Here is a 25,841-nt window from a genome sequence, read left to right as displayed (position 1 = left end):
TCACACATTGTAGTGATACCCTTTCTCCTTGTGCTGACGTGCAGACAATAATGGGGTGAAGGAGGCTGGAAAGCCACCTGAAATAAGTTAGAAGGAGCCTTCAGCATGTATGGAGGATAGGGGAGAAAACCATGATTGGGGTGGAAATATAAAAGAAATAAGTGCCTCTCTTGGTGCAATGTGATATTATACCTCCCTACTTTCTCTCAGACTAGACAACCCCTTTTCCCCAAATCACACCTCCTGTTCTATCAGAAGTGCCCCATCTTGTGAAACCCATTCCTTCCCTCAGCTCATTATTTTCAGTCAGAAAAATATGCAGAGGTGTTACTTTGCAGCACAAGAAACACAGATAAAAGCCAAAATACATACTATAAACTGCATACTTTGGCATTTCATACACATTTATGAAGACAAAAAGGAAGCTTGCTCCTATTCTTCTCAGTAAATAACTCCCATACGTCATTGCCTCCACCCCATGAAAGGTACCCCCCTGGATTAAGGCAAACTGGTAGAACCAGACAAATTTTAACTTAATGAGATGAACCAGAAATGGTAATAATCTGCTCCTCTGCTTCTACAACTGTGCTGAGAAGTTTGATGAATAATTTAAGCGATATGAGAAGTGGGTTACATTTGCAAGTTGCACAAACACATTTCAGCACCATGGTGTTGGTTTTTCAGCAAAAACTATTCTTTAAAGGAAGTCTTCTGCCTGATGAGTCTCAGCTTGTTTTTCTTCAGCATCAAAATAATCAAAGTACCAGGCTGGAAAACAAAGTGGCAGCCTTGCACTCCAGTAAAGGGGCACTGCAGACTGATGGGCAGGCTAAAGCTCTAGAGCCTTTAAACTAGAGCCAACTTCCTGCACCCATTCAAATCCAGGGTTCATAAAATACCCACACTAAAACAGCATTATGCTTAACATCCACTTTTTAATCAGGATTAAGAAATACAGGCTAGCACAGCGCAGATATGAATGAAATCCAGGTGGCTGAGCTTGGACATATGGAAGTGGTCTGGTCAACAGATCACTCACCAGCTAGGGCACACAGAAAAATGTGTTATACGGCATGTCAAATTATGGCTTCAATATGCATGTTTCAGCCCAAAAAAGGCAATGGCAAGGATCACCTAGTGCTCCTGGGACATTTGGGATAGCTGTCGAGTTGAAGTGAAGGTGATAGGTGGGCTTCCAGTCTTGAATGATGGGTCAGCACAGAGATTTCTGTTTCTCCACTGGTAACATAGGAAGCTGCAGTGCAGACAGAGTATAAAGTGTAGGGGTCTGGATGTCAGGGTTCAGCTGTGATCAGACCCTCAAACCTGGGGTCTCCTCAGAGAAGGAGCAGGACCTTTCAACAGATATCCAGATTGGCAGAGACCCTGAAGAGTCATTGGATCTGGATATCCCACCTCAGGACTGGACATCCCCACATCAGTTCCCTTCCAAGCTTCAGCCTTCCTTACCTAGGGAAATGGACACTGGGGTAGGCTTGCTTCCTATTAAGAGACTACCAACGTGGAAGAATATAGACATGTCACACTAACTTTCTAAGATACATGGCTGTCAATCAGATGTATTGGCAGGCCAATCCAAAACAGTGTCGGGCTAAGGGTCAGTTCCTCCTCCACTTCACCTTACTCATATGGAGATATTAGCATACCTATATTTCACAAATTTTTAAAACAGCCTTTGAGCCTTTGTATTAATGATGTGAATGTGGGATTGCTGTCAGTGCAGACAAGATGCATTTGTAAGTAAGATGAAAGTCAATGTGGTTAAAAAAAGTCAGACTAGGACAGGGAGATCCAGGTTCAAAGCCACACTCAGCCATGAAGCTCACTGGATGACCTTGGGCCAGTCATTGTACCAGACTTAAGGAGTAATTGTGAGTGTAAAATGAGGTGGGGAACCATGTATGTCACCATAAGATCTTTGGGGAAAGGGTGGGTTATAAATGTAATTACAAAGAATTTTGGTCAAAGTAAATTTGCAGTTTTGCATTTGTACTGCAAAGTAATTCAGACAAAAGAATCCACTTAAACCTCTAAGACTCCAGGACAGTGGCAAGGAATTTGAAGGGGTGGGGGGAAGCCCAGCCTACCGAGTTATTTTAAAGGGTGGGCTCAGCCTACCTACTCATCATCATCTCAGGTTCTCAATATTTAATCTTCTACTTGTATTAGCGTTCTCGGAAAACTGAAATATTTAGAAAATTAAACTGAGCTTTGGCTCAGAGAAGTCTGCTGTTCTTTGGGTCTCTCCAGTTAGAGCCTTAAAAGCCTAAACAGAAGGAAATCTGAAACTTTGGTCCCCGATGGGTTTGCTACTTTTTGTAAAGTCATGAAGGTGGGCTGGCCTCCAAGGCCGCTTAAGGGGTGGAATTGTCACTCTAGTAGAATGGCAGTATAGTAGACAACATTAGGGCTGATTAAGGATGATACCAGAATTTTTTTAAAGCATTAACATTTGCTTCCCTAGTTTGCATGGATTTTCCTTATTATCCTAATAGACTACTTGTTTGCATTTCAAAATCATACCTGACTGCACTATCATTAGAGTAATACTGCATCTGAAGGCTTATATTTCTGCAAGGAGGAGGCAAACTTAGCAAAAGAAGCCTGTTACAATAGTCAGGTAATGAAAAGTTTGGGCAGATTCACTTAGCCTTAACAACCCTGCCTTTTAAGTTACATGCTTAATACCTTGATCAAATGCATGTGTGGAGTTGATCTGCAGCTTCTTAGTTCACTAATGACTCATCTGTGGAAACCAGCTGTGGCCTCCTCCCGCACAGCCAACACCCCCTCCTTCCATGACCCTCACTTCCAGTGGACAATGACAATCCATCAGCACCTCAACCTCCTCAAGAGAGAGCCTCTTGTCACTGCTGATCACCCTCTCCCACTCCATGCCGTTGCCATCCAGGGACATACTCTCAGAACTGAAGAGGGCACTGCTGCCATCACTCACCCTATAATTCTCTGGATCATGCCCACCCCTTCTTAAGCTGCTGGGGGGTACACCCCCCCAATATGTGAGGTGCCATCCTTTCCTTAACCTCCTAAGGTCCAGCAGTGGCATAAGCACTGGTTCAGACCCATCTGGAGGCTAGGGTGGTGGTACCTCAGGATCTACCCTATGGAATAGCATCCACAGCACACATCAAGGAAGCAGACAAGAGGCTAATCACATTCATGAGGGGTGCCAGGCCTTAGAGCTGCAACACGCCTGGGAGTGGAAGATAGTTCATGTGCTATCCATGGTGCTGATATCGGTATTTAGCACCTCTGCTCAAGCACACCCAGGGAGGAGACAACATAGCCACAAGGAGCACGCATAACCACCTCTGGGGATAAGGTAAACATCAGGGAAAGGATGTGCAGCTGAGCTGTGCAGACAGCTGCCACAGCTACACCTTCCTCCACTGGTGCTGGCATTGCTCCACCACTGCTTCTGTCCCCTGCAGGATCCTCAGGAATTGAGGCCACAGGTACATCACCAGCATCACTCTGACCATCATCCACATTTTTGTTGGGATCAGGGCAAGGAATTTCTCATCTCCCCCAAGTCCCCGTTCAAAGCCTCATGCTAGATTATTTCAGAGCAGATGTGCTCTCAGGCTTACTTCCTAATGGCACCATCATTCCATTGCTTGCAAGTGGAAATTTGCCATACAATGGTGGAGACAGAGGGTGCTGACTCGCATACCACTTTCTCTGGCACTCTTCAGCCAGGTCCCCACCGTGACAGAAAGGAAACGGAATGGGAAGGAAATAGGAGCTAGCAGAGCTGCTAAGAGGGCTTGACAATATGTCTAGGGAAGGGACGCATATCATGGAGTGGCCACATGGAGGGGCTCAGCTGCCTGCGTCAGGGGCTTCCCTGGCTCACCACTGATGGATCCATGCTTCCCTCCACCAGGCCATTTGTTGCACGACCTTGTCTTCTTCCTGTTTTTTTCCTGACACCACTGGGTCCTCTGAACACCCCTATCCTCTTGGCATATACCAGGACCACCAGTGGCAGAAAAGGCACCATGCCATTCCCACACATCTACAGGCCCTCACACTGTCTAATGTGAAGTGCGTCCTGGGTTTCTGAGTGGAAAGGCAGGCAATCAAGACACTCTGTTAGATACTTGGGCCCCACTTGCAAGGCCTCTCCATGCTGTTGAAGGTGTTCCTGAGTTTGTGCTACCTGGCAACAGGTGTTTTCCAGAGCGATGTGGCATGGGTGCCTATCCTGTGCCCCAGTCCTTCACCAGAAGATGCCTCAATGCCTTTCTGAATAGCCTGGTGGAGAATTGCCAGGAGCTCACCTGCTTCCCTGCAACCGAGGCAGAGCATGGCAGAACCAAGGATGCATTCTACCAGATTGCTGGCTTCCCCTAAGCTGTAGGAGCCCTGGACAGTATCTTTGTGCCCATCTTTCCACCCAGGAGCAGGCCCCATATCTACTGCCACCAACACCACCAGCATCCAATACATGTAATTGATGACGTGCCATGCCCAGGCAGCCTTCACTTATGTGGATGCCATTATGCCATGATTCCCAAGTCCTAGAAGCCTCCAGCCTGCTGCATCTGCTAGAAAGTTGGCATGACGACTTTAGATGGCTTTTGGATAGGTGGACACATGATATTGCATGGATGGGAAGGACACCCAGGGGACAGGTGATTCTATCTGTTCTGCTTCACCACCACCACCACCACCACCACCACAGATGACAAGGGGTATCCATTAAAATCCTTCCTTCTCATGCCATATTGTGTGGATATTCCTGCCCACTGGCACACTGTAACAGGACACATGGTACCACCCACATGGTAATCAAATGGGTGTTTGGTATGCTAAAGATGAGGTGCAACTCCCCCCATCACACAGGGGCCATGTGACCCAATCCCCTATGGAGGTCACCAAAGTGGTGCAATGAATCAGGATGGTGCTAGGCAAGAACCCCTAGCAGTAGAAGTGGTGGGGCATGGATAGGGAGGAGGATGGAGATTGCACAGCCAAATAGTTCTTCAGCCTAGAACACCTGCAAATCCTGTTGACCTCTGCAGCCTTCTGAATGCCCCCCTTTCCAATTGCTGTGGCTTTTCATTGTGTCTATGGCTGGCCCCAGTTCCAGCCACTTTCCTTCCCCTCCCCCAGCTACTTGCTCCCACCACAGTTCCACACATGTCCCTCCTTCTCACGAACTCCTTTGCATGGACTACTTGCTGCTGTTTCCCCAGTGCTTGATGTCCCTCTGGCGCCCACCACAACACTCCTCCACTATTAAGTTTGCCTTTCCACAGTTTGCTGTGTTGGCTCCCCTCCTTCACATTATATCTGGGTTTGGTTTTCCTCCTAGTTACGTACTATTGAGCTTGGGTCCCCTCCTTCCCCCCAAGTTGATGTTTGGCCCCTCCCTTTCTACTATGTCTCTAGTCTACACTGCTGGGGAAATCTTTGCCCTGTATGAAATTGGTATCTTGCAGTTAATGTTTGTTTTTGGTGAGTTGATCAGCTCTGGCTGGGCTGCTATTCCCATCCTGCAATGAAGTTTTGCAGCAAGGGATGATGGGAGTTGTGGTGCAAGAGACCGTTTGATAGTGACTGCACCAAGATTGCTATCAGGGAAACCTAATGAAGTTTCAACAGAGCCCTCTTCATGATATCAATAGTCCAAACAGCCAGTATATGCAAGGCAGAGCCCCTTGCCACACAAATTATTATCTGAGCTGCATTTGATGCATGCAGGGTTTATATTTTGCTGGTGATTGGCTGTTGAGATCCTCCACATCCAGAGCATACACATGCTGGTGTGGTTGAGGAAGGGGGATATTGCAGGAAATTCTCTTTCATGGGGTTTATTTTCCTTCTGCAAGTCCTTTTGGTGGCATGAGTTCCACTGGGTTGTGAGGGTGTGGCTGATGAGAGTTTGGATATGATAGCACTGGTTCTGCCCTTCTCCATGCCCATTCCCCACCCTGGCAAGTCCCATTTTAGGGTTTTCCACAGGGTTAATTACCAGTGGATGTATCTTCCACCGGCCCAGCTCTCTATGGGTAGGCAGATGCGTTTCCGCTGGTGTGGGGTTTCTTCTACAAGCATAACCTCCCTCTCCACTGGGAGCAGCCTGCTTATGCCTCATCCAAACCCTTTCCAGCCAGAGGATCTGGTGGCCTGGATTGCTCTGACAGAAAAATAAATCTTGAGCAGAGAGCTAAGGAGTATGATGGAAAACAAGGCATGTCAAGTGAAATACAAATAATTGACAAAAAGTCTCTGTACTATTTGACTAACAGTATCTTTTTCATAATTAAATACTGCAAGCTAGAAATGACAGCCAATATTGAAAAAATGACCTGCTGATTAAAATTTAGACCAGTGGTTGAGAGAGAGAGAGAGAGAGAGAGAGAGAGAGAGAGAGAGAGAGAGAGAGAGAGATTTGCCTTTACATAAAAGTATCTAATAATACTAAAAGTATCGTATTTTAGCACCTAGTATTCATTTTGCAAAATATTAGGATCTTTTTCCTATGGTTTTATCATTTTTAAGGGGAAGAACAGAAAGAAATGTTTAAAAATATTGCTTAAAATGATTTATTAAACTACAATACTCTGGGAAATTACTGAAAAATATTTAATATCCTTTCTGCAGTAAGGTCTATTGAATGTTAAAATACCATAATGCTATGCACTATGCATGCACTCAAACAGCAATCAAGATGTCAAAGTATGGCCATTTACTTCTTTGTTTAGAAATTAAACTGTTACCTATTTTATAAACAGACGAATCCCTGAACTAAAACATGAAAACTTGTCACAATTTTCATTCATTTAGGTAAAAATTATCCGGACAAAATAATCCAGTGCAAGCAATGGAAGAATCTGCCTCTGCAATGAAAACTTAATCAAGCATCTGCAGCTCAATGCTGTGTGTGACTATGCCAGTCAAGAATATAAATTGGTACTTAGTGCAGACTTCAACATCTCAAGAACCTGAGCTTTCATTTTTAAAAACCAAACAAAAATGAGATTCTAATATGTATAGCAGCAAAGATGAGTTTTTACTAATGAAGTCTACTAAATCTAAAGTTTTCAGTAGGCAGGGAATGGGGCTTCAGTGCATTATATATCCTTTTTGCAGAGAAGCAGATTAAATTAGGCACCATAAATAAATATGTGCAAAACGTATTTACCTTGCATATATTATATAGATTGTAGAATTTAGTTTTCTCTGGTCGGGTCACATTGGGAGAATTCATATATATAAAGCCAATTGTCAGAAATGCTGGGTTGCTAGAGCACATGGACATATCATTTCATCTATAGACACAGTGCAACCACTGATCAAAATTAGGCAAGAGTGGATTTTCCATTTCCATTCTATTATTATTCTGTGGGATTGTTCTGCTCCACATCCCTCTCTGTCTACCTTTTGCTTTGGCTTTGAGAGTTTCTAAAGTTAGTTCTTTAACTGGCAGATGCTCAGTTTGCCACAGTTTTCAGTTCACGGTTCTTTTTTCCTACAAGTGACTAATGCAGACCAGCACATATACACCTTGATTAAATCATGGTATGAAAATTAATCCTGATGCAACTACATCAGGATTTCTTTTTGCACTGATATTTAATCAGTGTGCATGTATCCGGTGTGCATCACCTACCTGTAAGTGGAAAAACAGATATGGTATTCTTATGGTATGGTATCAAACTGAGCATGTGCAGTAGTCTAGATATCCAAGGCATAAGAATGGCAAGATGCTGGTGCACCAGTGCTGCTCTGGAAACAAGATTGGGTAATTCAGAACCCCAAAATCTGGGGAGAAATTCACAAGCATTCACACCTTCCAAGGTGTCAAGCTTTTAGAATCAGCAGTCTTGAGGGCACTGTTGGTGTGCAGCTTGGCTTTCAAGACTGGTGCGTTCCAGCAGAAATGATAACAAGCTCACTCACATGGTGCAGTTTCCCGAGGACTCTGAGAAGCTGTAATCAATTTCAAGGTTGGTTGCTTTGTTGTCAAAGCCATGGGGTAGCTCGTCCCATTCATCGAACCTGATGCCAGTACCTAGAGAATATGTTCCCTCTGCACATGGTTTGCATGACTGATTCTTCATGTCCAAGAATTCACCAGCTTTGCAGGAAAATGCTGAAATGCAGAACAGCAGCAAAACTGTGATTGAGGGAAAGGATGAATGAAAACCAGACACTTTCTAGAATAATTTCTAGCATTTCTGTAAAATACTGCCCCAATGCATCCACTCTGGCCAGACAGCACTCTGCAGATCTGTGAGTTGCCCATTGTTGGAAATCACAAGTGGAGGAAAGGATGTTGTGCTCATGTTCTGCTTGCAGGCTTCCCATAGGCATCTGGCTGGCCACTGGTATAGCTTGTGATGCAATTTTAAACCAATTTTTAAATCATCCGTACTTCAAGAACGGTGGCTTTTTAAAACTCTGGTTGAGTGAGAACAAACCAAGATGAAACTATGGTTCCTAATCCTCATTTGTTCGTTAACCAAAGTTTTAGAATCAGGCCCCTGAGGGAATCCATGGGGCTTTGGATCCAGCAGATTCAAAGATTCTGGTGCCCTGCAAGTCCCATTTCAAGGCTTCCTACTGCCTATGGGAGAACCCACCAGCTGTGTACCTGCCAAAGTGAAGCTGAGGACTTCTAGCATAGTAGAGCCCCAACCACTACCACAAGTGGTGCTCTACTCTGTTGGTAGGGATCAGTGGAGAGTCAACGACAAGGCTTCCTCTCCCTCTCCCAGCCACTAAGATTGAGGGGGTGTAGGTCTATGCTCTTAATTAATCAAAAGGTGTTTTTAACTGATTAGGGTTAACCAATTGACTAATTCTACAGCCCTAATTACAAACTGTAATTACCATCAGGACAGGGCTTGTGGTAGAAGCCAGGGGGTCACTTAGCAGAATGAGTAGGAGGGTCCCCAAACGCAAATGGGCTGGCTTGCCACATTTGGAAGTAAGTGAAGTAATACATAATACACATTGCCAACTAAAGAGAGGGGGTTAAGTTATTGGGGGATGTAAAATCATTAAGTCCAGAGTCTAAAATTTACCTAGGTGCATCAGTACACGCTCAAAAAAAAAAAAGAGCAAAGTTCAGCAAACTGTCAGTTTTAAGTCAAACATGCCAATACGTTTATTTGGTGGGGGTTTTTTTAACTTTCCACAGGCAAATATTCAAAAATATTTTTCGCATAGATGAAAGGGTCAGAGGCAAATGGTACAGAAAGATTTAAATTTCAGCTCAGTCTAGAATCCCTGTCTCTTTTGAATGTTCAAATATTAGCAGGCGTGCAAAATCAGGTTTACTTCCAAACAAGCAGCAAAGAGGACATAGTTTTATTGAAATGACAGTGCAGCTCACATATCCGACAAACAGACAGCTCATGCACTATTGTTCAGCATGACTCAGGAGCCTCCAGTGGGCTGGAATCAACTGTGAAAAGGAAAGGTGCAGTGGCAGTAATAATGGCTTACAGCATTTTGTGCCTCTGATGGGGTCTGGCAAGCCAGTGCAGATTCCTGGGTTGTGTGGCACAGCTACTCTCCATCTGGAGCCTCGGCTGTCACATGCTGTGTATTCATAATGGTATTCAGACTGGAAGAGAAAATGAAGGGATGAAGTAACACTGTGTGTATTTAGCACCAATGACAGCTGTGTTTCCCCCTTATTACAGAAGATTGATTCTCCATAGGACATAAAAGAAGTTTCTTATTTTCAAACCCACAGAATTTTGGACAACAGGAACACACAGCCTCATGGCATCCTACAGACACCAAAATTAGGTATGGCAGCCCCGACATGAAAGTAACACTAAATATGTCATGGGCTGCTCTCCTACTCATACCATTCTATTATAAAAACAGTTACTCCTAATTTGTACTGAAAGAGTAAATTTCATTTATTGATCATTTTAATGTTTTTTGTAAACCACTCAGAGGTTTTCATATTCAAGCGGTATATAAATTTTGTTAAATAAAATAAATATAATCCCATGCATATGCTTACAACTCCAGATTCAAGGCAGATTGGAGGAACTTCTGCAGACGACAGGCCATGCCTCACACTGCAGAATCAGATGAGACTCCACTCACTAAGCATAAGGGTATTTCCAGAGAATATTCCACTATTATTATTATTATTATTATTAATTTGTTAAATTTCTATTCCGCCCGACTAGCATAGCTCTCTGGGCGGTGTACAACAGAGAAATAATACAACAAAGAAATATAAATATACACAGTATATAAGTAGCCAAACAATAATAATAAACAACAAACTAATGAAAACATCTCAATAAATATACAATTAAGCAATCCCCACACACTTCACAACAGTGTCTAACAAAAATATGCTGTAGTCCAAATAACAGCAAAAATGAATCTCCAAAATTAAATCTTGACCCCAAAAACAACTAAAAAACAACCCCAGTAGTCTATAGACATCCCGAGCAGCAGGTTCACGCGCACATACACACACACACACACACGGTCTCTGGCCCCTTCAGCAGTTGCTGTTTTTGTAGCTGGAGAGGAACAGGGCCCCACCCCTCCAGGCCAGGTGGAAATTAGCCAGAAATGCAGGGAGCAGGTCTTGCAGAAACTCACACAGGTAGATGGTCTCTGGCCCCTTCAGCAGTTGCTGTTTTTGTAGCTGGAGAGAGACTAGGAAGTGTGCCAATAGAGTAGTTGTGCAGAATCTGGACAATGTTCTCCAGATCCACAGTAGGGTCAGGGTACAACAGAGCTCCAATTATTTTTCTCCAGCTACTTCATTAGATGGAGCTAAAACCCCATTCTCCCAACATGTTAGGAGGAAAACACAGGATTCCCAGCCCCATGTTTTCCTTATACGGCAAATGCAGGATGGGGGTGGCACTTTCAAGGGAGAATCAGCAGGCAGTAGCGGGAGCTGAACTCTGCCTACTCCTGTTGATTCTCCTCTACAAAACAAGGGATCACACAAAAACTCTGGTGCAGCCTTCTCATCGGTTCTTTACATCATTATTCACTGCAGGTAGGGGAATCCCGCGTTTTAAAAAAATGTTCTTCAATATTAAAAAAAATCTCCATGAAGAAAGCTACATGTCAGGGTCCAATTTCCTTACTTTAATATTAGCAAGCAGAGTATTCTATACAGTTCTCAGAGTGATCATGGGGCGACTATTGCTCCTGGTCTGGATAGCTAATCCTCTCAGGCGCCTGGGGGAAATGGAAACAGCTGGTAGCTAGATGACAAGATCCTCCAAAGATCATACAACTGAGTATTCTCTTTATACTTTCTACACATCAAAGCTACCATTTATCATGTGGGGTGTCACCCACCTTGCTTCTGATGATGAGGGCACTTGGGAGAAAAGTTTCAGATGTAGACTTCAATGCACAAGCACAAAACCCAATACTGATCCTTGGGGGACTCCACTTTTTACACCCCTCCATTGGGGTGTAACTCTAGATTCAAATTTTATCTCTTTGTTGTGTTGGGAACACACATGTATCAAGTCTATGTGAGGGTAACTGAAATTGCCTATTACTACAGCATTTCCACTTTGGTATGAGAACATAGCATGCCCCCAGTACTAAATTACACTTTGAACCAGGTATCTCCATCCACAACGATTCTGTTGAGAAGCTGGCCCCTGGGATTTCTAGCTTGTTGGACTCTGTGACCTCTTTGATATATAGAGTGACACCATCTCCAGTACGCCCTTCCTAGATGTTCCCTCCTGATGTTGTTGGGACTACAACTACAACACCGACTATTAGGCAGCTCAAGTCAAAAAACAACTGAAGAGGTACAGGTTTCCCATCCCTGCTTTAAGCAGAGTGATCTCAAAGAGTGGGGTGGGATTTTTTTCCTCCTTCTTATGCTTAAAAACTACAGTGATGATTGTCACATTTAAACAAAGTCAAACTGATTTGCTAGCAGCACAATCCTAGCCATGTTTACTTAGAAGTAATTCCTATTGAATTTAATGGTGCTTATTTCTAGTTAAGTTAGGATTTCTTTAGAAATATTTATAAAATGTTTAACTAAAGAGCTCGAAGTGTACATAATAAAAGTGCAAATAAAACAGCTAAAATCCACAAAACTATTAAAAACAAATATCAATACATATAAAACAATTATAATTAAAACACAGATAAAAATAAGTAAAACTTTAAAACAAATACAATTATATGCCTGTAGGCTTGCTGAAATAAAAAAGGTTTTCAGCAGGCATCTAAAACATTATAAGCAAGGATGCCCGCCTAGACACTTGGCAGCAAATTCAATCCTACCCGTGCAATCCTATGCATGTCTATTCAGAAGGAAAGAGTTCAATGAGATCTACTTCCAAGTAAAGGTGTAAAAGATTGCTTGCATTTCTCATAACCAGAATGATGGGGAAAACCTAGTTTTTGATTGGGGCTTACAGCAATCCTACACACTACATATGTATGTGAGTAAATTTGGTGTCCAACAAGTTATACAGATACCTGGTGATGAAAGCCAATAGGTAGAAGGTCAATAATAATCTCTCTATCCCACGAAAGTTCCACTTCAGTACAGGGGCACTGAAGACCTATACCTGAAATAAGTCTCCAAAACATACTTTTATGGAGATTTTCTAAAGCATCTTCCTTTATTCTTTTAACTTCTCAGGGCCCCTTTAACTTCTAAATTGTCAGCAAACAAAACTGTTTATCCTAGCATTATTAGGGATTAGTGTAACAATGCCAGCTGTTCATTAAACAGGTTCCTGGAGAAACCCGGATGCAAAGTGATGCGTAAGGAGGCAAAATATAATATTTATTTAGTGCTCTAAACAGATGGAATACTGGAGTATTTGACTGGAGCCAGAGAGAATGGTTCTTGAAATGGACCAAGCCCATTTTCTGCACCAGTTTTTCCATGCCACTTGACCAAGTAATCCTATCTCTATATCTTTGTGATGAAGACATTAGAGGTTGTTCTACATACTTATTTTGAAGCTGAATGATATATGTAGGTTGGTATGTCCTCCTCACTATGATGTACCCAATCTCATGTCAGTAGAAAATGCAAAGGTCATAGGTTGTCATCCCTACATATTTTTCTCTGTGTACACTGTATATATTTCACATGCATTCACTTCTGTTATGCTATAGTCACTCCTAAATATTAACTACTTTCATAAGTTAATCAGTCCTACTGGGCAACTGCTCTTCTTTCTTTCTAACAAGGACTCAAGTTTTTTTGTCCAGCTTCAAATTTTAAATGAACTGCTTTTCATTTATTAAACAAACTACTTGATGCAGGAAGTTAGGATCTATACTGTACCTGAAAATGGGAGCTTCACCTAAATCACATTTGGGCAACCCACAGCCCATGGGCTATATCTGGCCCTCGCTGGTCTCTCCTGAAGGCCCTCCCCTGGACAGCAGAATTTTGCAGTGTGCTTGTGGCAGTGAGGACAGAGTTAACCCTCCCCATGAGAGTGTGTTATGTGGGAATGGTCTCACCTACCACCAGCCCAAGCCCCACCAGTGGCTTGGGGCCTGCCTCCCATCTCCAGCCATGCCCTCTGGCATGCAGCCCCTGACTGCCCACCCACCGCCAGACATGGCTCTCAGAGGCAAAAAGATTGCCCACCTCTGACAAAAACGGAGCTTTCTTTAGTTAGAACACTTTTTCCCCCTGCATGAACCGGCCTGGACATTACGATCTGCCTTAGAGGCTCTGTCCGAGCCCTCACAAATCTGAAATAAGGCATTTGATGATGACTATAGACAAGAGACTGTCAGTTGTGAAAGCCTTTCTTTGGAACTCACTATCAAGGATAGCTCACTTGCCTCAGTCTTGGTTTTGTTTTCAGTGCCTTTTTATCCAGCGCCCAGGTCTTTTAGCTTATTATGCTGGAATTTTGTCTGCTCTGTTGGTAATATATTATTTATTGTATTTTATTGTTGCATTCATGTAAGTAGCTTTGAGAGCCTTGGCCAAACAGTGTCCAATTTTTAAAAAAGTATTTTTTAAAAAATCCTTTCAGTAAAAAGAATCTGTCTTTTCCTCAAGATAGAAACATGGCAAACTACCTCTTTTAGGATCTATCTTACTTCAGAATCTAGATGCTATGAAGCTTGTTTTGCTCCCTGACAAGAACAAAGGCCTGCCTGCAAATGCATTGGTAACTTCCTGAAGAACAAACATAATTAATATCATACTCCTGCTTAACAGCTATTGCAAACTCCAGCTAAATCCCAGATTAGCTGGGTTAGCATGCTTTTTATGTACTTCCTTATAAACCTGATGATATATTCTAATGCAGCCTTTCCCAACTGGTGTGCCTCCAGATGTTGTTGGACCACAACTCCCATCAGCCTCAGCCATTGGCAATGCTGGCTGAGGCTGATGGGAGTTGTGGTCCAACAACATCTGGAGGCACACCAGTTGGGAAAGGCTGTTCTAATGTAATCCATTGCCCCCCAACAGGACTGATCCAAGACATTTTGCTGCCAGAGGTAATAGACAAGATGGTGCCCCCATTCCACGTAGAGAATCCAACTGGATTGACAGCTGAATCTTACTTCAATGCCCTCTTGGCAGTTCAGCTGCCCTCAGAAGTTTAGAGGGGCAAGCCCTAGAGGGCATTCTCTGTGGCAGCCCCTAGATTGTGGAATTCCCTCCCCCACAAAGATGTGTCTGGCACCTTCATTGTACAGATCCTCCTTAGTTGTGAATATAATTTGTTTTAATCTGTTTTTAATATTGTTTTTATATTGTTGCGACCCACCCTGGGACCTTCTGGTGAAAGGCAGGTAACACATTTCAATAATAATATGAATAGCAGCAGCAGCACAGCAACAGAACAGTGTCTACTACACCCAAGAGTAGCAGTCTAGCTTAGGGAATGCTGAGCAGCCTACGTGACGTGTGCACACACACACACCATTCTCCAATATCTCACTGCCACTCTCCACACACAGAGCATCTGCTGCCCAATGTGGTCGCCTCACTCGATGTAATAGTAGATCCGAGCATGGTTCCTGAACATCTCCTTTGTTATTTAAAGTCACTCATTTATTTGCAGCTGCACTGTTCTAAAAGCTCTAGCTAACCAACAAGTCTTATTATGCCTTAGTATTACATTACTTTGATACAATACTGCTAAAAAGGGCAGAACCCATTAAACATTAAGGCATCCTGGAACATAGGAGGTTGGAGTCAGGATCAGGGATGTATTTCTGATTCTCAGATTTCTCCAGAATGCTGTAATTTAGTATAGGGAAAGGATCATTTTTTAAAAACAACAACCCAACACTGCCCTATCCCCACACTGTTTAGATCAGGAGTGGCTGTGCTGAACGTGGGCCCTGTATGCTAGGCATAACACCACACTATAATTAGGTCCAGGGTTGGCTAAGCAGCAAGCTCACATCGCACGACATGGAAATTAATCTTTATTCTGTTTGTAACACATGAAGCAGCTCTATGTGAAACAGTAGCAACAGTATTTTAAAAAGTAACCATTTCCCCAGATGTTAATTTTATCAGGATTGATGAAAGCAGGCTCTTTGCTTTCTACAGACACTTTCAGGCCAGGCTTCACTTACCTTTGACTGTGTTCTGCACATCCATATGGAAGAACAGCTGTTACATGGGCAAAGTGTTCCCTGCTAATCACCTTGAAAACCGACACCCTCCAGCAGACGCCAGGGAGGGATGTTTATGCAAAAGTTAAGCTAACAGTAAAGGCAAATGCAGCCAGTTGGAAGATTTAGCCTGATTGCCTGGCAAAAAATTACCTTTGTTTTAAGCCAGAAGTTGAGCATCTTATCTCCTCCTCATCCAAAATCGAAATAGTAAGGGAATAGGAAATCTCAGAATCTTCGTTCTGAACACCTTTATTTCTAACACCAAAATCGATATACCTGAGAACAAGAATTGTATTTGGACAAAGACATGAAGGACACCTGCATAAAAGCAAGTGTTGCTGAGAAACACCCACTTCTATTCTTACAGCCTGGATGGTATCAAACTGCAGCCCACTGCAGAGACCTTCAAATTGTATGCACAGTGAGGAATAGGATTACACCCCCTCCCCATGGTGCATCTTCTGATTCTACCTGCCATTCATGTGTTTGACTTTACATATGCATAAAAGATCTGCTTGCACAAAACTGAATGTGTATAGACCTTATCTGTGCAATCCATACATGTAAACCACAGTATTTTGTGGCTCTTGAGAACTCTCAGGCTATGAGGCTTCTAGCAAAACCAAGAAACAGTATGAGATCAGATCTTTTTTAACTATTCAGCAACTGAAAAACAGAAGCAGATGGAAGTAAATAGTGAGGCTTCTGTTTGTCATAAGCATAAATTAAACCGGAAATGTGGTGTCAAATCAGGCAAAAGCGTGCAAAGTACGCAAGTTTTCCCAGATAGCTAATTCTAAAGAAGACCTGGAAGAGTCTGACAAAGCTATGAGACAATAAAGCAGCAGGTGAAATTCAGCGCTGATAAGATGACACAATATATATATATAAAATCATAAATGGTAATCAAAACATGAATATTGAATTGCAATTTTATTAGGATGCAATCCTATACTCAAGATTTGCCAGCTGGGGGACTTTAGAATTTGGCAAAAGCCTCACCATACTAGTGGAACACCCAATATGCAGCCACCATAGCCGATCTGCCAGCCTACTGGAGGAGCCATTTTGCCAGAAAATACAAACCAAAGAAGCAGCTGTAACAGGGTATAGACATGTGGGCAGTGTAGGGGAAGAGCACACTTCCGCCATATTCTATACTTCTGAAATCTCCAGCCCTGGATGCCATAACTCTACAGCAGTCCCAGACCTCGCACACACACACCCAAAATGTGTCCCTCCCACTGACATCAATGACGGAGCATTGTACATGGTGAACTCAGCACTCAATCACAGCCCACCGCCAATATCAACCCATGCAGAAAGGTTGCAACTCAGATGATAGGGAATGTGGCATGGAGATATATTCTCTGGCCTCAAGTCACTCACACTCTGTGCTCATGAAAAGGAACTTTCTCCCCATTTCTCATCACCAAAGGGACCACTTAGTACCAACACAGCCTTTCTCCAGAACACTCATAGGGAAACAGGCACATTGCTATTACTTCTGTGCTTAGAATCCTAACTGGTACCTCACCTTGGGGCTCTAGACACAAATATTAAGCTCCACCCCACTCCCACAGCTGGAGATGTCAGGACAGAGCATCCCACACAAGTAAGTAAGGGAAGGGGGAGCAGTTGCAACTGTCTCCTGCACCACTTTTATCATATGTGAATACTGTGCCTTAGACTAGATCATAGAATCGTAGAGTTGGAAAAGACCTATAAGGACATTGGGTCCAATCCCCTGCTCAATGCAGGAATCCAAATCAAAGCATAGGTGGCTATCCAGGTGGCTATCCAGCTGCTTCTTGAATGCCTCCAGTGTTGGAGAGCCTACCACCTCCCCGGATAATTGGTTCCATTGTTGTACTGCTCTAACAGTTAGGAGGTTTTTCCTGATGTCCAGTCGAAATCTGGCTTCCTGCAACTTGAGCCCATTATTCCATGTCCTCCACTCTGGGACAATTGAGAACAGATCCTGGCCCTCCTCTGTGTGGCAACCTTTCAAGTACTTGAAGAATGCTATCGTATGTCCCCTCAGTCTTCTCTTCTCAAGGCTAAACATGCCCAGCTCTTTCAGTCTCTCCTCATAGGGCTTTGTTTCCAGTCCCCTGATCATCCTTGTTGCCCCCTCTGAACCTGTTCCAGTTTCTCCGCATCCTTCTTAAAGTGCGGTGTCCAGAACTGGATGCAGTACTCAAGATGAGGCTTAACCAATGCCAAATAGAGGGGAACTAGTACTTCATGTGATTTGAAAACTATACTTCTGTTAATACAGCCTAAAATATAATATTTGCCCTTTTTGCAGCCACATCACACTGTTGGCTTATATTCAGCTTGCAATCAACAACAATCCCAAGTTCCTTCTTGTATGTAGTATTGCTGAGCCAAGTATCCCCCATCTTACAGTAGGGCCCCGCTTATATGGCAGGTTAGGGACCAGGCCCCCGCCGTAAAGTGGAAATCACCATAAAGCAGAACCCATTGACTATAATGGGTCGCGTCGCGTGAAAATGCCGCAAAATGCCGCAAAAGCGGCTTTAAAACGGGGAATTTCCCCTAATTGAAAGCCGCTGCATCAGCAGAATGCCGGAAAATGGAACGCCGTAAAGCAGGGCCCTACTGTATAACTGTGCATTTGGTTTCTTTTTCCTAGGTGTACAACTTTGCACTTATCCCTGTTAGATTTCATTCTGTTGCTTTCAGCCCAATGCTCCAGCCTATCAAGATCCCTTTGAATTTGTTTCTGTCTTCCAAGATATTAGCTATCCCTCCCAATTATGTATCATCTGCAGATTTGATTCCCTGCACCTCCTCATCCAAGTCATTATTAAAAATGATGAAAAGCACTGGACCCAGGACCGAGCCCTGCAGTACCACGTTCATTACCCCTTCCCAGTTTGAGAAGGAACCATTGATAAGCCCTCTTTGAGTACAATTCTGTAGCCAACTGTAGATCTACCTGATAATTGTTCCATCCAGCCCACATTTAGCTAGCTTGCTAATCAGAATATCATGGGGCACTCTGTCAAAAGCTTTGCTGAAGTCAAGATATATTATATCCACAGCAATCCCACAGTCTGTGAGGGAAGTTACCTGATCAAAAAATGAGATAAGATTAGTCTGGAAGTATTTGTTCTTGATAAATCCATGTTGGCTTCTAGTAATCACTGTATTTTTTTCAAGGTGCTTACAGACGGACTGCTTTATAATCTGCTCCAGAATTTTCCCAGGGATTGATGTCAGGCTGACTGATCTGTAGTTCCCAGGTTCCTCCTTTTTGAAGATAGGGACAACATTAGCTCTCCTCCAGTCATCCCGCACTTCACCCATCCTTCATGATTTCGCAAAGATAACAAACAGTGGTTCCGAGAGTTCTTCAGCCAGTACTTCAATACTCTAGGATGCAGTTCGTCGAGCCTTGGAGATTTGAACTTGTTCAACGTGATTAGGTGTTCAGTGACCATTTGTCTATCAATCTCAAGCTGCAATCCTGCCCCTTCAATTTCACATTTGCCAGAAGGGTCATAGACCCCTTTTTGGGAGAAGACTGAGTCAAAGTAGGAATTGAGCACTTCTGCCTTTTCTTTGTCATCTGTTATCATTTTGCCATCTTCATTGAGTAGCTGTACCACTGTTTCTTTTCTCTGTCTTTTAGGTATGGATGCACCTGAAGAAATATTTTTTGTTGCTTTTGGCATCTGTTGGTAATCTCAGTTCATTCTCAGCTTTAGCTTTCCTGACACCATCCCTGCAATTCCGTGATATCTGTCTGTAGTCCTTCTTTGTGGCCTGGCCTTTCTTCCACTTCCTATATGTTTTTCCCCCCAGATCCTTTCTAAGTTTTCTGTGAAGCCACATTGGCTTCTTCTGCCATCTTCTCCCTTTTTTCCTTGATGGAATTGTTTGCCGTTGTGCCTTTAGAATTTCCTTCTTTAGAAACTCTCACCCATCTTGGAGTCCTTTTCTCATTAGGGTCACTTGCCATGGAACGTTAGTTACCATTGTTCTGAGTTTATTAAAATCAGCTTTCCTGAAGTCCAGGGTACATGTATGGCTACTCTCAGCTTTTGCTTTCTTTAAAATCAAGAACTCAAGTATAGCATGGTCACTTTTCCCCAGAGTTCCCATAACTGTCACTTCATCCACCAAGTCATCTCTATTGGTTAGAAACAAGTCAAGGATAGTCGATCCTCTAGTTGCTTCCTCCACTTTCTGTAGGATAAAGTTGTCTCCAACACAAGTCATTAATTTCTTGGAGGGACTGTGTTTGGCAGAATTTGTCTCCCAACAGATATCAAAGTAATTGAAGTTCCCCACTACTACTCCATCATGCCTCCTAAAAATATTGGCAATATGCTTTGCAAAGGTTTCATCCTCGTCTTCTCCTTGATTGATTGGTCGTTAGTAGACTCTAGCCACCATGTTCCTTCTATTTGTTGCCCCATTTATTTTAATTTGGATACTTTTGGTGGAGCTACCAAGCTCATCCTCCTGTATTTCTATGCAGGGATATATATTTTTAACATATAGTGCGACTCCTGTTCTTTTTGAACAAGTTATATCCTTCAATTGCTATATTCCAGTCATGAGAGTCAATCCCCCAAGTTTCAGTTATACCTATCAAGTTGTATTTATTCTGTATTAAGAATTAAAGTTGGTCCTGTTTCTTTCCCATATTCTTGGCATTAGTATACAGACATCAAAGACCATGTAATTTATGGCCTGGCTTTCTTCCTATATTTTTATGAAGACTATTGCTGGGTCCCATTAGAGCCATTCCCTCAGTTCCTCTTACTGTGCACAAGCTTTTGTTAGTTGTTACTGCCAAGTTTACATCTCCCTCCCCCTTAGGATTCAGTTTAAAGCTCTCCTGATGAATTTCTCCATGCTGTGGCCAAACACATTCTTCCCAGTCCTTGTGAGGTGCAACCCATCACTTGCCAGAAGTACATCTTCCAGGAAGTGTAGCCCATGGTCCCAGTATCCAAATCTCTCATGTCGCCACCACCTTTGTAACCAATCATTCATCCAGAGTATTTTTCTTTTCCTTTCCACTCCTCTTCTAAGTACCAGAAGGATGGATGAGGAAACTATCAAAGTTATCAAACAAAGTCCTTGAGTTTCCTTCCTAGAGCTTCAAAGTCTGATGTGATTTCTTCATAGCTCCGCTTGGCAGTATCATTCATTTCCACATGTATGAGAAGAAAGGGATATCTGTCAGTGTGCTTTATGAGCGATGGCAACCCTTCCGTCACATCTCTAATCCATCCTCCAGAGACAGCATACCTGGTGAGTCCATGGATCTTCTTGGCACGGTTGGGTTTTAATCACACACATTAGAGAGTCTCCCACTACTACTACTACTCTTCTCTTCTTGTCATGGAGCATGGTTTCATTGTCTCTGCTTGACTGAGCTTCAGCCTCTCGCACACTGTCACATGGGGTCTCCTGTAGGTCTTCCCCGCAGGCTGTCCTCTTATCCTCAAGTGCCTGGAAGCAGTTCCATAGTTCCACTGGTAAAGGGTGTCTTCTAGCTCTTCTGCTCCTGTCATCCTTTTCCAAGGAGTTTCCTTTACTTCATGATTGCTCTCCACAACAGTCTCCTCTTCTGCTTCAACATGCTGCTCTCTGCTGTTGTTGTTCCAAAGTTCTGTCTAAGAAGTCTTCATCTCTTATACTCTTCAGTGTGGCCACCTGCCGTTCCAGGCCCCTCAGTTTTTCTTCCAGCAGTGCCACCAGCTTGCACTTGTTGTATGTGTATGCCATGTTGTCAGGGCCAGTTCTAAAGGGTGGCCAGGTTGGGCACTGGCCTGAGGGCCCCGGAGCTACAGGAGTCTCTGAGGGGCCCTCCGCTCCCCTTCCCCGATCCGCCCCCCCCCACAGCCCCCACTTACCTGTCAGCCGGTTTTTTGGATTGCCCTAAATGAAGATGGCGGCCACACCTTCCCTAAGGTACTGAAGCCACTGCCGCCATATTAGTTGATGGCAGAGATGTGCGTGCATAGCACGCATGTGTGCCATCAACAAAGAGGCGGCGGAGGCTTCATTCCCCTTAGGAAAACCACGGCCACCATCTTCATTAAGGGCAATGGGTAAAGACTACACAGGTACGGCGGCTGTGAGGCACGCGCGGGGGGCCCGCATGCACACACGTACGCATGCACACGCACACCCACCCACCGGGGGGCCAGGGCAAGCTGATGCCCAAGGGCCCCTGCATACCTGGAGCCGGCCCTGCATGTTTTTCTCAGGCAAGAAAACAAACATTACACACACCTTGCAGGTCACCACCACTGAAGTATCCTTCTCATTCATAGTCTCTACTGCCTTTTGTTTCTTTTTTTCTACTATTAGAATGACCTGTGCTTTGCCCTGTCCTTTTTCAGGTTAAATAGGAGAGACCCTGTCTGAACTGTTTTTATTTATTATTTATTTATTATTTTATTTATACCCCGCCCTTCCTTCCAGCAGGAGCCCAGGGCGGCAAACAGAAACACTAAAAACACTCTAAAACATCATAGAAAGACCTTAAAATACATTAAAACAAAACAACGTTAAAAACATTTTTAAAAAACTTTAAAAACATCTTTTTAAAAAAGGGTTAAATATATTAAAAGACATATTAAAAGCAATTCTAACACAGATGCAGACTGTTTTTTTTTGCTCCAGCACTCTTGCCCTCCCCAACAGCAGGGAGCAGTGATCTCTACAGATGGGAGGCACTCATCTTCACACCCAGGTAAGCTCCCTGTTGGCAAAGGCTAGGGTGATAGAGCCCTTTAATCCACTGTAACTGTACAAATGTAAAGTTCCGGTATGTACTTGAATTTTTCCTGCAAAATACTGACAGTCTGCACCCAGTATTTCACAGCAATCTCCCAGGGGGAAAGGAATGGGCATAAATGATCACTGCAGTCTCTCCTTCTCCCAGAGTGGTAGGGGAAAGGCTGAGGCAGGAACAATGGCTGACCATTTAGTGGCTCCACTCCCTTGTCACTCACAAACATGTACTGTGTGCTCCAACTGCTGCCTAGCAAGGCAGCAAAGGGCAACCTTTTTTCTACTGAGGGCTGGATTTCCTTACAGCTAATCTTTCTGAGGTTGTCACAAAAATCCCAAACCCTGAGATTTCAGGGGCAGGCCCTAGTGATGTCACAGGGCAGGCCCTAGTGATGTCATTATGCATTAGCCACAGTTGCTTGGAGCATACCACTCAAAAAAAAATCTGATTGAAAATTAAGATAGAAATCTTAGCTAAATGAGGGTGTTCCCAGGTCCAGCTGAAGTGACAGGATCATTCTCACCTGCTTAGAGAGCCTGGCTAGGAAACATTTAATTTAGCCTACTTGCTTCTGGCAAGAAGGGTTTAAGTGCCCTCAGGCCTGGTCAGACACCAGAAAGCCATTGCAGGAAGAAGGGAGCCTAGTGTTGTGAAGATATTAGATGGGAGCACTCAGAAGCAAAGACAGATGCCCCTGAAGGCTGCAGTTCTAAACAAACTTACTAAGGGTCTAAACCCCATAGAACTCAACAGGACTTATTTCTGAGTAGATTATTGTTATTGTTGTTATTATTATTATTAGATTTTTATCCCGCCCTTCCTCCCAGCAGGATATGATTAGGATTGTGCTGTTGGTAAGGCTTGACTAGGGATCCTCTGTAAACATATCGATATAAAGCAGGGTGGGCAACCCCTGCCTGGAATGCCCTGCCTGCTTTTTAATATGGCTGCTCCAAACGTCTTTACAGACATGATCCTTCACTGCAGAGACAGGTTTGAGAAATCGGTAAGAGTTAAGAAGATTCTCTACCATTTCCTGCCTACCCTGTGGGCTGCTATAAACTCACTTTGACAGCCAGTCCAATTCCAGTAATAATGGACAGAGAGAAAACACACATGGTTTGTTCTACCTTCACAGGCAGTAGCTTGGGAACAACAGCAATTGAAGCCACACTTCACAGTATGTGAATTCTTTTTTACCACTATTGGGCAAGAAACAAACCATTATGCAAACAACAAGGTACATCATCAGTGGGTTTAAGAGGTTGAACTGAGCGCATGAAACCACTTTTATTGCTTCTATGGATTTAAGGGAGTGAGGTTAGAGATAAATGAAATGCAAATAGAAAAAGAAAAGACCGCGATGATTTCCTAAATGCAATACCATACCAATCACAACAAGATTTCTATGAGTAAGGCTGAAAACTTAACATCCCACAACTAGTCAGTGCTCCTAATCAAAAACCAAAACTAAAAAATCTTGCAGCCAGTCAGCCAATATCACAGAAATTCCCATGCAACACAACCTGACCTGGGGGCTGCAGTTAGTGCAGAATGCTGTGGCACAATTGCTGACATGAGTGAGACCCTGTCAGCACAATACATCTGCTTCAAAATCTGTACTGGTTGTCGATTTGCCACCAGGCCAAGTTCAAGGTGTTCTTTCCATGTTATGGGTGCCACATAGTACTTGTTCTGCTCTTTTAAGAAATGGATCCTTTAGTGTGGCAGCACTTACACTTTGGAACTCCCTGCCTACTGACATAAGGCAGGTGCTTTCATTGCACTCTTTTCAGCTCCTGCTTAAATCATTTTTTGTTTAGGCAAGCCTATCCGGGCATGTAGAAGCTATTATGCTTTTTATCTGTTTTTAACTCATTGTTAGTTTTATTATTTTGAATGTTTTTTAAAAACCTGTTTAACTGTTTTTGCCAGTAATTGTATTGTTTTAATTCCTTCTTTTGAGATTTTTTACAATAAAGTAGTATATAAATGTTGTAAGTAAAATACATAAATAAATTTCAGAGTCGCTGTGGCCCTTGGGTCTCTTTCCACTTTCAGGAAAAAAGGAATCTGCAGTATTCAGGCCATTTGGTACTATCTAGCTCAGTACAGATGACATGGACTAGCATTGGCTCTCCAGGCTTCTGGCAATAGAGTTTTCCAAACACTGAATTTTGGACCTTTGCATGCAAAGCATGTGCCCTACTACTGAGCTACAGCCCTTCCCGTTTACAAAAGTATATTTTAAAATTGCTCTTTTCAATTCGCTAATGAATGCACAGCAGACTAGAGCAGATCCACACCATACATTTAAAGCACATTCAACATACATTTGAAGCACATGAATCCCACTTGAGAATCCTGGGAACTGTAGTTTGTTAAGGGTGGTGGGAGCTACTACTGTGAGGAGGAAGCTACACTTCCCAGGATTCTTTAGGGAAAGTCATGTGCTTTAAATGCAAGTTGGACGTGCTCTAAGTGTATCATGCGGATCTGCATTACTTCATAAACTTTGCCTGCATATAAATCATTTTAATTAATTTTTAAAATGGAAATCAGCTACAAAGTTTAATTGGTGACCATGGGCTGCACACCATCTCTCAGTCTAATCTGCCTCTCAGGGTGAAAACAACAGAGGGGGACCATAACCATCCCAAGCAAGAAGGGCACACTTAAAATGTAGAGAAAATAAGAATAGTGTAAAATCAGATACATATTGAGAAAGTACGAAGAAATATATATACAAGCATGAATTTACAAGATGTTTATTATTTACACAACCTATAAAGATATTTATAGTGCAATCCTATGCATGTTTACTCAGAAGCAAGTCTCAGTGTATCCATTGGGGCTTGCTCAAACAGGGAAACAGGCACAGGACTGCAACCGTAAATGATAAGGAACATCGCTCACCCAACCCAAAATTCAGAATCATGCCACTTTAAGCTGTTTTGCAACTGTTTTATTCTTGTTCCATGATTATTGGAATTTAAATGGATTTATTTCTTATTGTGAGCTGCCTTGGTTTCCAAACCTACCTCACAGGGTTGTTGGAAAGATTTGATATACACACACTGGAGATGTAAAAATACATACGCACCATATAATAGTTTATGGTCAAAGCCAGTTGGTCATAGCAGAACCTTCCCCCCACCCAAAACAATAATCAGCATTATTCCTACAAAATAAAAGCAGTGACACCAGAGTAAGCCCTGCCTAATTGCTTAAAAAAAATTGAGAGGGAGAGAAAAATTTACGACACAGTCCTTTGCTATATTCACTCAAAAGTCCCATTGTTTTAAGGCACAATCCTGACCATGTCTACTCAAACATAAGTCCTACTGAATTCAATGGGGTTTGCTCCCAGGTATGTGGGATTAGCACTGCAGCTTTACTCCCAGAAAAG

The 25,841-nt window shown here is 43.1% G+C and overlaps 1 protein-coding gene across 2 annotated transcripts in view; it reads right to left on the bottom strand.

The window, feature by feature from the left end:
* The window catches only part of ELAPOR1 (endosome-lysosome associated apoptosis and autophagy regulator 1), a 97,521-nt gene that overhangs the window by 30,307 nt on the left and 41,373 nt on the right, over positions 1-25,841 (bottom strand). For both annotated transcript variants that reach the window (XM_061632515.1, XM_061632514.1), the window contains exons 2-3: positions 9,505-9,625; positions 7,954-8,146 (exon numbers count right to left, since the gene is read on the bottom strand). In XM_061632515.1, coding sequence (XP_061488499.1) covers positions 7,954-8,146; positions 9,505-9,625 — 314 coding nt within the window. The remainder of the gene's footprint in view (positions 1-7,953; positions 8,147-9,504; positions 9,626-25,841) is intronic.

This window comes from Rhineura floridana, chromosome 6, assembly GCF_030035675.1.
Source record: "Rhineura floridana isolate rRhiFlo1 chromosome 6, rRhiFlo1.hap2, whole genome shotgun sequence".
NCBI lineage: Eukaryota > Metazoa > Chordata > Lepidosauria > Squamata > Rhineuridae > Rhineura > Rhineura floridana.
The sequence above is the reverse complement of the archived record's forward strand: the minus strand, read 5'-3'. Positions and strand labels throughout refer to the sequence as shown.